Source organism: Aythya ferina (genome assembly GCF_964211825.1).
Source record: "Aythya ferina genome assembly, chromosome: 6".
NCBI lineage: Eukaryota > Metazoa > Chordata > Aves > Anseriformes > Anatidae > Aythya > Aythya ferina.
The window spans coordinates 24,447,906-24,463,155 of record NC_140303.1 but is presented as its reverse complement, the minus strand read 5'-3'; the positions used below and the strand labels follow the sequence as shown (position 1 = coordinate 24,463,155).

Here is a 15,250-nt window from a genome sequence, read left to right as displayed (position 1 = left end):
ATAGCAAATGGATGAAAAATATGCTGTAAATACCATGCTCCTCTAAAATTTACTTTGTAGATACTTTCATGAAAGTGAATGTGACTTTTGACCATAAATTTTTATTAGATTATCTTTTTCTTAGTCGAAACCTTTTCTAATAAAGTACTTTGGCTTTGAGAACAGTTTATAAGGAATTATTGTCATGTCTAAAATAGACTTTGGAGACCAATATGAAGCTTTTAAGCAGATCTGCAGATATATTGTTTCCTGCTGGGGCTGATTGGGTTCAGAATTCCAGTCTGATTCTTCCATGTCTGAGCTCACTGGTTTAACTGTTATGCAGGCTTTCAGTTTTTGTTCGGTTTTTATTTTTTGTATACATATATTCTGTGTCTTTCTCCTTCCCTCTTTTGTTTATGTTAAAGTAGAATTCTAGCAGACAACAGTACTGTATTCCAGTTGTTCATGGCACTCATCTAGAGTATGAAATACTGAGACTTAAATCCGTGCTCCTAGTCAGATAGTATTAGTATAAAATAAATTTTGTTTAATTTGTAGTTACATTGGATATGACTTTTTTCATCTTCTCTGATTCATGCATATGTATAAGGGACATTGAGAGACTTAGCTTTGAAAAAACTTCCAAAGCCTTTCTCCATTTCTTCACTGCCTCTCCCAACCTCCCACTTGGCCTAAAGAAAATTAAGGAATGAAAAATTAAGAAAACTACTTTCAGTGAAAAGTTTGGTTTTAAAATAATTTAATAATATTAAACAGTCGATTTTTTTTTTTTTTTTTTTTTTTTTTTTTTGCATTTAAGCAAACCTGGAAATTATTTCATTTGAACATATCCTATGCATGTTAGAGAACCCTAAGCACAGAGTAGAGGCTATCTAGAGCCTTCTTAATGGGAGAAAAAATGATTTTAGAATTATTTTTATTCAGAGGTAATTTCACTACCCTGATATTGCATTAATACTAACATATAATAAAGTAATAAAATTTAACAGAAACAATGAAGTAATTGGTTCTGTTAAATTAAGAGAACTAACATTAAATTTATGTTAGAGTTTTCTGTATTTAGATTATAACTGCATATATTTATTTTGTAAGATAAGGTTTCTTATGTAAGGAGGTTTTGATAGTCTCAGTCAAGTCTGACTGTGAAGCTTATGACATATTTCTGGAAGTTATTTTCACATTTTTTCTAAGTAGAGCTTCATGTTTAAATATGTATGTGAGGATCTTGAAGGATCCTCACATCCTTCTATCCTTCTATAAATAATATTTCATAGAATGGCTTGGGTTGAAAGGGACCTCAAAGATCATCAAGTTCCAACTGCCCTGCCATGGGCAGGGATGCCACCCACTAGATCAGGTTGCCCAAAGCCCCATCCAGCGTGGCCTTGAGCACCTCCAGGGATGGGGAATCCACAATTTCTTTTGGCAGCTTGTTCCAGTGCCTCACCACTCTCCATGTGAAGAATTTCCTCCTCACATCTAATCTAAATCTCCCCTATTTTTCCAGTTGCCGGGGATTTTGCCTCACTGCCATGACTTCTGAAATATGACATAGAATGTTTTTTCAACTACATCAGACAGTTCCCTTAGGGCCCTGGGATGCATGTTATTGGGCCCCAAAAACTTGTATCTGTGTTTGACAGAGTTTCTTCTAGTCCAATTTTAAATAAGTATTTCTGTAATGTATGTATGTATGTAGTTACTTGCATCCATCTGCCTTATACAATATTTTTATTCAACTTGCAGATTTTTGTTTATTCTTCTTGGACCATTGGGTAAAGGGCAACAATACCATGAGATTGGAAGATCAATTGCAACACTAATGACAGATGAGGTATTTTTATTCATGAGTTGGCTTTAGTAATTTTGTACTGACTGAAAAGGTATAATAGGGAACCTTGTGGTGACTGAAGAGGTGTAATAGGGAACCTGCAATATGTAATTGTCCAGTTGAAATCATGCACAAATAGATTTTAAGTTCATTTCATGGCCTAGATTATGTCCAGATTATGCTGCCATAAGAAGGTAACAAAATGAGAGACAAGAGTAACATGCAAGGGTATCTTCACAGATAGGATTCCACTTTTCACAGTTAATTTCCAGGGGTATAATTGAGTTTTAAATTCCTTGGAATATTTAGCACCAGTTTAGCTGAAACTGCTATGGAAACTACGTACCAGATTTTCTAGTCAGTTGGAGCTGAGACTTCAACTTCAGAAGAGTAGGGGCCATTGTGAAATATTTTATGGGTGTTCCTCTTCCCATCTCTTTCTCTTCTTTGTTTTTCACAGGTGTTCCATGATGTTGCTTACAAAGCAAAAGATCGCAATGACTTGGTGTCTGGAATTGATGAGTTTCTTGATCAAGTTACAGTTCTCCCTCCTGGAGAATGGGACCCAACAATTCGAATAGAGCCACCTAAAAATGTTCCCTCTCAGGTTTGTACATTGTAAAAAGTACTTTTAAAGGTTGTGATGAAATGAAGTTTTGCTGAGTAGAATTAAGTCTCATTAATTTAGCATTTAGCAAAATCACTATATAGACATTTTGCGTTCTTTCTGTTGGTTACTTTGCTTAAAGAGAACTGTTGTCTTGAAAACATAATATAGTGATGACAGTCCGTGCAGTTCAATGCTAGGTCTGTCCTGAATAAAGACAGATGGATCTTAAAATTGAGGAGTAAGTGGTTATAAGTGTCTTTGATCATCACAAACAGCCATGGTTTGCTTTTGTTCTAAGCTTATGGTATCCTAGTTTTCTGAAACAAAAAGACAAACACAAATATTCCATTGCATGTGAGTGTATATCCTCCTACAGGTGCAGTTTTCCTCAGAAGATGATTCAAACAAGCAGAAAAGGTTATGAAAAAGGAATCCCTTTTTTCTTGATGGCTTTTTTATAGTATGACATGATTGAGTCTAATTACTCAGCATGGATTGTTACTGAACAGTGACTGTTCACAAAGATTTTCCATCGTTTATCTATTCTCCCATTCTTTGATGACAGTTCTAATCCATTTTGAATTTTGCTGTGTATTTCAGACATATAGTGTAAGATTTGTTACTCATAGTTCTTGTCAATAGTTGCTGCTGGTTATGCTAAGTTGCTAGTGAAGTCAAAATGCAATGACCAGGTAAGAATAAGAAATGATCAAAGCAGTCTGCCGTGCTGTTCTTAAAAATACTTTCTGATAATAGGATTTTCTTCGATCAATTCTTTAAATTTCTTTTAGGTCACAGTTCCTTCTACTATTTCTGGTTACAGAACTGTTTATGAAGAGGTTACGTTGGTGAATCTAACAATAAAATTTGGATGTTTAGTCTTTCAACTCTCAAAGTCTATTTTCTTTACCAAAATTGTGTTTGGTTGTAAAGAGCTAAGAAAAGTATCTTTTCCTTCTGGTAGGAGAAGCGTAAGATCCCAGGAGTGCCAAATGGGACTGCAGCCCATGGGGATCCAGAACAACCTGGAGGGCACTCTGGACCAGAATTGCAACGCACTGGAAAGTTAGTGAAATTATATTCAAAATTTTAAGTGTACTAACTGGTATACTTTCAAAGACAAAATAATGGTCCAATTCCCTCTTAAGTAACTAGCTTGGCATATGATTTTTTTTTTTTTTTTGAGGCCTTATTCCTGATTTGCATACCATGTAGTTGAAAAAGATAATACTTGCTACTTTGTAGAGAGGACAAGAGGAATTAAATTTTCACATTGTATTTACTGCAAGCTCCATTCTTGATTATTTATAAAGGTCAGACTGCTGTTAAAATCAGTTAACATTTCTTATTTCTGTTTGAAGGAAAAGTTGGAAATGGTCTTGTCACATATATTACGAATGCTTACAACTATTTTGTTGTTGAATTTTCTGGGTTGTGCAGTAGCACTTTTTTTTTGCCTCAGTAAGCCCTGGTATATGAGACTATAATTCTGTGGTGGCTACAGCACACACGCATCTGAGGGAAGAATTTGTTCGAAGGAGTAATTATATTCTCTTGTCTAATATGGTGTAGTGTAAGCCCATCAGCTATCAGGAGTTACCATAGTGCAGCATCATCATGCTGGTAGCTGTACATTAGACATTTCCTTTTCTTTGCTGCCTCTTGATAATTAACTGTCATTCCTACCTACACAAGGCTAAACATGCAGTGTTGCTGTACACAGTGCAGCAGAGGTGTGTAATGGTCAGTCTGTCTGTAAGTCATTCTTCTTCTGGTGAATCTGTTATTGTAAGCTTGAAGGATCATTTTAGTATTTTGGAGCAGGTAACACTTTGTCTCCCCACTTTACCTCAGCACCATCTGATACGGTGTGCATATGAGAAAAAGAGCATTGTGGGATATTTGTTTTAACTTTGTTGTTTATTGTAATGGACTGTCTGTTCCTAAATATTTCATCGTATTTAGCGTAGCGTAAATGACAAAATATGACAATTCTTGTTCTTGGAAAGTTATGGCCTAGATTTAATTCTGTTACCAAGTGTATGTAGGAAGAGGTTCTCAAATAGAGAATGTGATGTGCTCTACATGTAGAAGTGTGGGCAAATGGGCACTGTAGTAGCTCTCTCATTAAAGAAATGCAAAGAATTATTTCACAAAAATACTAGAGTTGTATGCGTGGGAACTAACAACTGTTCAGAAGTTGGGTCTGGGTGATTACATGAAAATTTTAAAAACAGAACCATGCAAATTATTTTGTTTTAAAAACAATTTCTTATTTTGTTTTAAAAACAATTTCCTAGTTAAAGTTACCAGAACAAAGTTCCCAGAAACTTTCTTCTGGGGAGAAGGATGAATTACAAGGGGATGTATCACTTGATGAAGGGAGCATAGCTTCTCTGCAGCTACTAAGGAATATTATGGAAAAAAGCTCAGTAAACTTTTAAAATTAGTTTTCTCTCTTTTATTTTTTAGATTTTTTGGAGGATTGATTTTAGATATAAAAAGAAAAGCTCCGTTCTTCTGGAGTGACTTCAGGGATGCTCTCAGTCTACAGTGTCTGGCATCATTTTTATTTCTCTACTGTGCTTGCATGTCTCCTGTCATCACATTTGGTGGTCTACTAGGAGAAGCAACTGAAGGTCGTATAGTATGTGTTAAATCTGAACTTTCAAAACAAACTTACATTTGTAGGTTTGTGGTTAGTATTTTTTTTATTATTACTGTTGTTGCATGAGGGTGCAACCTTTAAAATACTTGTGTTTCAGTGTTTAGAAGATGACAAATCAATACGTTGCTAAAAGAACCTAATTGAAAATTTATAGACACTTCAATCTGTATCATTTTCAGAGTGCAATAGAATCGCTGTTTGGAGCATCCATGACTGGAATTGCCTACTCTCTCTTTGGTGGACAGCCCCTCACTATACTTGGCAGCACAGGACCAGTATTAGTGTTTGAAAAGATCTTATTCAAATTTTGCAAGTAAGTGGAGTAGAGCTATTTAAAATTTCAAACATTTTTAAATGAAATGGCTAACTGTGTATGTCCAAATAACATTTATGGAATCCTTATATGCAAGGTAAAGACTTACTCCACTGACTTATTTGTACTCAAACATGTTTGAGATGGGTGAGATCATGATATGCATCATTGCTAAGGTGTTTTTGGGTAAAATTAGAAACATTGATCACCAAATTCCAAGATCTGAAGAAATAAGATCAGGAATTTGTTTTGGAGTGGACTGCTTAGGCTTTTGGAGACTGAAAATTATTCAGTGACTGTGAGAAGTCTATTGTTGGTAATGCAAAAAGGGTGGGTTGGTTCTGCTCCCCGCCCTCCTACCTGCTCCTTGCCTTTCCTCTGCTGCCCCCCAAGCTGTATCCAAAATAAACCCATCCCTAGGAAAAACAACTTTGGACCTGCCTCTTCTACATCTCGGAAACTGTGGCTGAACAGAAGTTAAACTGTATTTATTTATTTTTTCTTTAGAGAGTATGGATTGTCATACCTTTCTCTGAGAGCTAGCATTGGACTGTGGACTGCAATCCTGTGCATCATCCTTGTTGCAACTGATGCAAGCTCCCTAGTCTGCTATATTACACGGTTTACTGAAGAAGCTTTTGCTTCTCTTATCTGCATCATTTTCATTTATGAGGCCTTAGAGAAGCTATTTCATCTCAGTGAAACATACCCAATCAACATGCATAATGATTTGGATCTTCTGACTAAATACTCGTAAGTACGATTTCTTCTCTTACCACTGGGGTTTTTTCATGGGTGATGATGTTTCTGATGTCTAGTGCACAGCAGGAAAAGTTTGCAGTAGTTGTGAATTTAACGTGTAGAAGCCATTGAGTTAGACATGATTCTGGCAAATGGAAGTAGTCATTACTAGAGGTATCAAACTCTAATCTTAAGTAAAAAATATCTTGACTTGGAGTTTTGGAAGGGTTACATGCGTGAAAGTTGGGAGTCCTACAATAAAAGAGAATCTCAGAGCAACGTCAGCTTTAGGTTTTTATTGACATTTTTATTTAATCAGGTGCAACTCAATGAACTTCTAGTATAACTTTGTACTGGTGCTTCATAATATTTTATTGAGCATTCAGGCATATTTTTATATCATATTTATCTGTTTTTTTCTTCAAATTGAGATATTCACCTATATAAAAATTTGATGTACCTCCCTTTATTTTAGACTCCATGGCAGCTAAGGTTCAAGCTCCGAGAACTGGAGAGGATTCAGAGTTGTTAGGTGCTTCTCAGAAGTGATTGATTTTGTCATAATCAATTTGTTCTTAATAAGGTTTTTAATATGACTCCATTTAAGCACCTGTGCTTTACTATGTTTGACAAGGTTTGACGAGTGTTTTTTTGATTAGGAGTGTTAATAAAGGACAAGATCCTAATCTGGTTTGAGGCCAATTAAGCCTAGTCACCCCAGCAACTAAAATGTCATTAAAAAGCATTTTGGGAGAAGATCCGCCCCCAGAAATGTCTTTGTTATTCCAGTGAACCCATTTGAACCCTCTGCATGAGCAGGGTGGGGCCCAAAAGAAACAATGCTTGAACAGTGCCATGTCTTCTGTTCAGTGGAAAAACAGGAGTGTCTCAAACAAATGTCTCATTTGCATTGTAAGCTGAGAAAAACAAAACACAGCAACAGAGAAAATATGTTGTCATCACTAGTAAAATAGGTAGTAGAACCTGAATCTGAGTGTGCATATCTTAATATAAAGAACAAGTTAAAATATAGAAACTGTAGTTAGTTCTGCTGTGACATGCTCTGTCATCATGCAGAAAAATAGTATTTTTCTCTAAGAGTTTAATTGGTAGACAAAGAAATCTTAGTTTGAAGAGAAGGCAGTAAACATCAAGAATAGACCATGAATGCAGTTAGATTATATCCTGATCTCGTTTAACTTAATGAAGTTGATATTTTACTCTAAAGAGCCTTATATAGAACAGTATTTGTGGATTTTCTTTTCCTATACCACTTCAAAGTAGCTGTTGCGGAGGGAAACAGAATAAAATGTTCTCACATTGTTTTGACAAACAGATGTTGAAATACTATACAAAGACAAAATTTTATTCAGAAACCATTTAGCAAGCAGATCTTAGATGTTAAAATATGTAATGAAAAACAAAAATAGGGATGTTATGTATCCATTGTAAGCTGGTTTTATTTGTTTTTAGCTGCAAATCTATTTGAGATTTCAGAAAGGTAAATTAACAGTCTTGCTTTGTATAGGGGTACAGTGATAGGTATCTCTACATTTTATGATAAAGTTTTATCATTCTCCTCCTTAGATTTAAAATCAATGTATTTGTTTTTATTTAAAATCCCATTCACTGATCAGAATGCCAAAATGATTTTTGATGAGTGCTCTTTACTCGCTGCCTGTTGTTAGTAACTGTCTTTGAATACAGAACATGCAGAGCGGGCACGCACTCACACACATACACACACACACAAGAAAAAAAAAAAAGAAAAAAGGCAGCAATTGTCACCCTCCAATTGAAGCTATTGACCTGTCCTATAGTGTTGGAATACCAGCCTAAAAGTTTTAGAGCTTTCCAAATGCAATTACTGAAGGACAAGCATCTTCCAGATGTTTGTTGACTACTGCCTGATGATTTCAAGCTAATACATAAGTATCTTGATCAAAATTGTATGATAAAATGGTCATGTACAATTATTTATAGGGTTATCATTTCAAACGTATATTCTCAGTTATTCATTCACCCTGAATAGTGCAAATAAATTGACTTCTCAGCTCTTACATTATCTCAGCACTTACAGCATCTGTTATATCTTCTACTTGCAGCAACAGCCTATTTATTACTAATATTATGACCATGGCAACTGACCCCTCTAATGTCAAAACGAGTAGCTGTAGGCATAATAGTTCATATAGGCAGCATAGTTCTTAAGAGATGTGGCTTATATATTTTTTACATTAAACCTGATTGTTGGAGACATCAGTATGCATATTGATTATCTTGCATCTAATTCACTGTCTGCTCTGCTGTCTAAGAGCCCATCTGCTTGTTCCAAGGATCTGTGCACTGAACATTGCGAAGTGGTAATTCCAGCCTCTTCTGTTCCCTCCCCTCCCCTCCACCATGGTTTGTCTTAGTTCTTCAGAACTGGCCCCAAAAACTGGGAGAGCTGAAAGATATGCTGTGTTGGAGCATTTGCACCTCAGCTGTCCAAATTACCAGTGCATTCACAAAACTCTGGGTGCATCCTGAACTCGACAAGTCTGCAGCACAGATATGTGCATATTACTCTGTCCAGACACATTGTCCATTTGCCCAGGACGTGAAGGTATCTCAATTATCATTTGCATGTGATCATCACAAGATAAAAAATAAACAATTCAAATTTCAAAAATTCCTGAGTAAAAAAGACCTGTCAGTGGAAATGTCGATATAACTGTACCTATATTGCTGAGGCTAACATTTGATTTTTGCAAGTCATGTTTGGTCCTTGAAAAACTGAATTTTACATTCCTTGATGTATCTGGAGTGTGTGAACACCCAGCAAATTAACTGTCTCTGTGATATACAGTGTTTGATAGCGATGATGATTCATCTAGCTAATAGTGTGATTTTTTTTTCCCTTTCTTTAAATATTCTGGGAAAAAACAAACCAAAAAAATTTTTGAGGGAAATAAAATTCTAATTAACAAAAATCATAGAACTTACATTGTTACATGATTGCTTTTTCATTCAAATACCAAGTCCGGTTTTCTCAAATGTTACAATCATGGAATGGTTTGGGTTGGAAGGGATTTTAAAGATCATCTAATTCCATGCCCCCTGCCATGGGGACACCTTCTGCTAGACCAGATTGCTCAAGGCTGCATTCAAGTCGGCCTTGAACACCTCCAAGGACGGGGTATCCACAGCTTCTGTGGGCAGCCTGTTCCAGTCTTTCACTCTCATAGTAAAGAATTTATTCTTTAAACATCTATTTGAAACCTACCTTTTTTTTTTTTTTTGGTTTAAAACCTTTACTACTTGTCCTATCCCTGACAAAGAGCCCCTCCCCAGCTTTCCTGTAGGCCCACTTGAGGTACTAGAAGACTGCTGTAAGGTCTCCATGGAGCCCTGTGGTGCCGTCAGAGAAGCTTACTGGCAGAGCTTGAAACCTTACTGAGTTTGAAAATAAAAGCATTACAGTTTTTAAAAATTATATGCTTAATACTTTCTTTTGGTTCAAGAATTTTTTAAATGGGTTGCCTGATGTGTTTAAATAATTCCAAAAGCACTTAACCTATTTGGACCGAGACATTATGAAGGTAAAACAAGTATACAACTTTTCAAAAAGGAAGTTAGTTAAAATACAAACAGTCTGGAATATGATTTCAAAATAACGTTCAAGGAAAACAAACATTCAGTCTAGCAAATCAGAGTCAGCACCATAGTTCAATTATGTTACAGGGGCATTTTTCCTAAGTTTCAGAGCTGTATTCCTTCAAATTTCATCTGAAAAAAAGCCATCGTAGTCCATTTGCTTCCAGGTAAATGGAAAAGACCTCATCTTCCTTTCTTCAAGGAAAAATCTCTCCCTTCATTCCATATTCCAAAGGCCAACAGTGTTTTCTTAATAGTCTGGTTCCTTCAGCACACATTGCCAGGAGGAGTTCAAGGGACTGGTTTCATTTCCCTCACTGTTAAAACTGATTTTCCCTTTTCAGCATATTTGTAAACATTTTCATCTGATGCCAGCCTTTTCCTTGCACCCAGTTTACCAGTGAAAATGGGTGCAGAAAGTTACTGTTGCTGCTATGGTTCCTTCTGCATAGACAGCCAGGAACAGCTTTGGCTTACCCTCAGGACCTGTTTGAATAACTCCACATGTCTTTATCAATTCCAGAAAGATCCATAAGTTCCAGAAGGATCTTACTAGAAGACAAGTAAGCTCAAAAACTTACTTGAAGTAAAAATCTCAGTTTTGTGGACTTGAATTTGGGGACTTTCATGAGAAATGAGAAGACTTTTCTACAGCATCTGACTCCAGTCCTATTTGTAGTTCAAATGGGTAGCAGACTTGAACTGAAACTGGTCCTGTCCTTAAAGGACCAGCATACTCTGTTACAGAAGCTAATTAGTATCTGCTGTTTTGCTAATTAAAACAGCTGTTTGCATTTTTTTATCTTTGGGGATTTTAAAGACAAGTTTTTAATTGTTAGTAAAGCCTTGGCAGTTCTTTAATTAGCAATGGGTGAACTTCAAAAGGTTGAGCAACTCATTTCTCTTTGGATGCTTTGCCAAAGCTTATGTAAATCTTTATCTCAAATCTGCAATTCTGTACTAGAAAACTCAGGTTATACTGTAAAATTCCTGTTTTCTGTATTCTCACTGTTGTCTACTAAAAACAAAAGAAGATAAATAGGTCAGGGTAATGAATATATTTGAAGCTTTGGTCTAAGCTGTGGCCTAGCCCTTCTCCTGTATCATGTGGCCTTTCTAAGGATGCTCTGATGTCCATAGGTTTGCATCCCAGTATTGTTGCCTTTGTCTTGGTGAAGAAATGACTTTGACTCAGGAAAAGTCATTGGTGTGCTGCTAGTATCATCTTTTGGAGTACTAGAAAGACAAAGAAAACATTTTAAATGGTTTGTATTTCAAACAGATTGTAACCATATTTCAAGTGAGAAAGACGTATTTTGGGTGGGTTTGACTTCTGTCATAAACAATCTCCATTGCAGGATTTTGATAGAAAAGACTTCACTACATTCTCCTCTTACATTTAAGAGCATAGAAATCATTACTAGTATCTGCCATAATAAACCTTAGAAGACTATAAAAAGAGCATTTAGAACAGCTTTGTTTTATTTTTTATTAGATTGCACATACCCAAATATTTGGAAATCAGCTCAAATTCCTCCTAAAAGTATTCTTATTTATTATTTTACAACTTTAGGTAGAATATATTATTTTTTTACAGAATCCTATCAAATTCAAAAAGACAAAAGTATCTTTTGTTGCATGATCTAATGAGCGTATAACTAGTCCTGATGCACTTTTTACTCTTTCTCTTTGTTATGTTTGTTTGTTACTTTGCATTAAAATGTTGGTCATGATCCTCAGATGATCTTTCAGGAAAATCTGGTTAACTTTTTCTTAAAGTGCCATCTTTAGACTATAGGTAATAAGGACTTAAGAACTAGATCAAAAAAAAGGACAAAGGCAACCTGATTTTCAGTTTGCTGCTGAGGTGCAGTTTTTTTTCCCTTAAGATGCATTTTTTAAAGGAATTTAAATACAGTAGCTGTAGTGTTTGTTAAATGAAATATGCGTATTTTTTGGTCTGGGCTTTCTATTTTTTCTTTCTTATTTTTTTTTTTTTTTTTACTGTGACCTTTTTGTATTTGTCATGCCATTAGCATTTGTAGGTTGGCATAGCAACTCTTTTATTTCTGCATTCTCCTCCTCCTGCTTTTTCCTACTCCCATAGCAAATATATCTCCAGTTAGTGAATTCTGTCTGTAACACCAATGCACATCAGTTTTAATGTGTACGTTAAATATTGCTAGGAAAGGAGACCTCTGTTACTGAGTAGATCGAAAATAGAGGTTCTCAAAAGGAAAACAAAATGAAAATCCTGGATGAAAATAATGAGATTTAGAAAACAATCCAGTATTCTTTAAAAGACAAACATTTTAAGATAGCTGTCTATGAATACAGAAGATAAACTATTTCTCTGAGCAAGGTTCAGATCTTGGGACTTTATATACCTTCTGTTTTTTTATCAATCCTTTTTTTCAGAGAGGTAGATTCATGTTGTTTTTAATAATTCTTTACCAGAAGTTACTCAATTATTAACAGATTACATTGAATAATTTTAAAGTGATTTCTTGGCATAGTAATATGCATATTACAATCTGTCTTGGTATTGACATGCACTTAAGAATTAGGAGTAGAAAATCCCACTCTGATGTAATTAAGGAGCCAAGATCATGTCAATCTCAGTATCTTTTGCAGGCTATAGAAAACCATTGCTTCTAGAAGTCATTGTGAAGATCAGCTTTGTGCATACCACTATCTGCACAAACAAGCTTTAAATCTTTCTCTCTCTATATATATATATATATAGAGAGAGAGAGAATATATTGATATTAATCAAATACATTATTACTGGATGAAAATTACATTCTTCTTTGTATTCCTTGAGTTGCAGGTGGAATGAGTAGTCACTAATGATGAGCACATGGGATTCTCATTGGGATCCCAAACATACCATTGAATTCCAGTTCATGTAATGATTTCTTTGTAGTCAGATATGAATATAGATTTCCTTCCCCCATTTGTAACTTTTTTTCCCCTACAGTTAAGTAACTGTGCGGTATCCTCTGTTTCTTCCCCTAAGAATGTCCCTCTTCTACCCAGAACCATGCTACTGTCATCACCATTTTTTAGTGCTGGTTCTCTTCTGCTTCCTAACAAATCCTGGAATCCAGAAATAATTTTGCTTTATTCCAGGACTTCCCTATCTCTCCTCAACCCAACTGACTTGTTTTATTTTCTCCTTCTGTTGAGTCCAGTAGGTGCTCACCTAGCTTCATTCTTTCCTATTCCCTACACCCTCTGCTTTGGAATAGGATCTCTGTGTTAAGTAATTCTGCATGGCAATCATCTGGTCTATACAATGTTGTCTTAATCTGGAAAAAAATATGTACAATCCTTGGATTACATTTACAGTATTTGTAAATTACATTTACATTTACATTTACAATTACATTTACATTACATTTACAATATTTGTGTATTGGAACATTACATTTGAATGATCAAAAATTAATGTTAATCTGACCATATAGTTTGTAAATCTCTTCTCAGATATAAGTGATTTATTTTTTTAGCTTTGGAAGTGGGGTGAGATTACAACCTAGAACTATTTCTGAGTGAAAACTTTCAGATGAATAATGAAAATGAGAAATGTCCCACATAATAACACGGATTTTCTTCAAGATAAACTCTCTCCATAGCAGTTACATACCATAATATTGCTAAGAATGAGTGGACTGCATTCTGCACCTGGCAGCTAATAAAGACCAGTCTTTATGAGTGACAGACAAGTTTAACAAAACTACAATATAACTATAAATCTGTTTTCTAGACTTTTCCTTTGGGAGAACAAAGTTCTTCTTAGGAGCTGTCCAAAGAAACCCAATTCTTTGTGATTTGTTCACTGTGACACCAGTTGCATCATCCTCCCCCCCCCCCCCCCAATATATTAATATAGATATATTTATGTGTATATGAATTTTTTGTGCTGCTGAGTGTAATATTTAGATACTTCTACAGTTTTTTTTCCTCCTTAACTTCACCAACTAAGCTATATAGACTTCCAAATTTGTAGAATATACTTAGATGCCTACTGATTGTCAGAGAGGGGCTACTTAACTTAATGACTCAATGGTCTAATTCAGGATGGCAGATCTCATTAATAAATGAAAAAAAAAATCATCTTGCCGTGACAGCTGTGCCTTGAAAGGATTTCATGATACTGAGAATAGAACTCAACTGACAAGTCTATTTCCCATCAGTATTAATTATTTTGCTTCCAGTTTCTTTTCCACTGAGACCTTGGTTTCATCGTTATGAATGTTGACATGAGAAGGAGTATAGTAAATATAATGCCAGGGATATACAGGTGTTGTACATATGGGACAGCAGAGGAGATGAAGTCTATGATGCTGTTGTCTCTTTTTGTGTAGCAGCTGGACAAACAGAAGGACTCTTCAAGTACTCATAAGAGTCACATGAAAACAGTATATTTGGAGACAACCTAAACATGAGTGGCATTCTGATACTGCTGAGCTTTCCTTCAGCCTTGTAAATACAATATTAGCAATGCTTATGTGTATGTTATAATGCATTACTTTTAAAATGAAATTAGTGATGTTATCCTCAACTTCCTATGATGTTCTTACTCTGCTATGTTATCAATGCACAGCATACCCATAGAGCATAGTCTGCTTCTTAGGGGAAAAGCTTCCTACTCTTTACCAAATATGTGTTCTGATATTTTGTGAGACATGTTGTTTAACCAAACACATTTTGGAACTTATTTGTCATAGTTGCCTGTATTTTTTTTATATAAATATAAATATTCATATAAAGTAAATCTCATTCTCTATATTAAGTGAGCCCAAAAGAGATTTTTCCCTTCCAGGAAAGGGAAATAGTGTGTTAGCTAGTCATGAAGAAGCTCCAGTTGTACCTTTTATAGAGCAGAGCCTTATCTAGTATTAATAGATGTAGTTTTTAGTATGTGCATGCTGGAAATACAAGAACTCTAAAACAGAACCTTATGAGTTGCATAAAATACTTAGTAGGAAGTGTTTCCCAGCCTTGAAAAGAATATACTGTAAAATGGCAGTTGCCTAGGGATGAGTGGCCGTGAGGCTTCCAAAGGAGCTGCACCGTGTAAGGGTTATTTATTTACTCACAAAAACACCATGCAAGTTCTTACATTGTAATGGCAGCAGAATGGGCTCACACCATGCTGCACAGCGTGGGGAGGAGGGTGTGCTCAATGGAGCTTCATAAGCACATGGAGAACGAGCTTGAAGAATTGGGGATGAGAGGTAGAAATTAGGGATTCTTGCACCGGACTTATGTTAATTTTGATCAAGTAAATAGGCCTAGGGAATATGTTTCTTGTTTTGTAGTAAGAAGGTACACTCAGGATTGTTTTAGTACAGAACCTTTCACCTGACTGGTTGCTGAGCAACAGTGATTTTATTGCTGATAAAAGGGGGGGAGGGGACAACTTTACATGTAAAACAA

General features: G+C 35.5%; 1 protein-coding gene across 12 annotated transcripts in view; it reads left to right on the top strand.

The window, feature by feature from the left end:
• The window catches only part of SLC4A10 (solute carrier family 4 member 10), a 181,171-nt gene that overhangs the window by 139,139 nt on the left and 26,782 nt on the right, over positions 1-15,250 (top strand). For all 12 annotated transcript variants that reach the window (XR_014694506.1, XM_084524194.1, XM_084524193.1 and 9 more), the window contains 6 exons: positions 1,750-1,837; positions 2,295-2,441; positions 3,409-3,509; positions 4,917-5,091; positions 5,292-5,425; positions 5,933-6,178. Coding sequence is in view for 11 of the 12 variants with exons in the window: in XM_084524194.1 (XP_084380320.1) it covers positions 1,750-1,837; positions 2,295-2,441; positions 3,409-3,509; positions 4,917-5,091; positions 5,292-5,425; positions 5,933-6,178 (891 nt within the window). In the remaining variant the exon portion in view is untranslated. The remainder of the gene's footprint in view (positions 1-1,749; positions 1,838-2,294; positions 2,442-3,408; positions 3,510-4,916; positions 5,092-5,291; positions 5,426-5,932; positions 6,179-15,250) is intronic.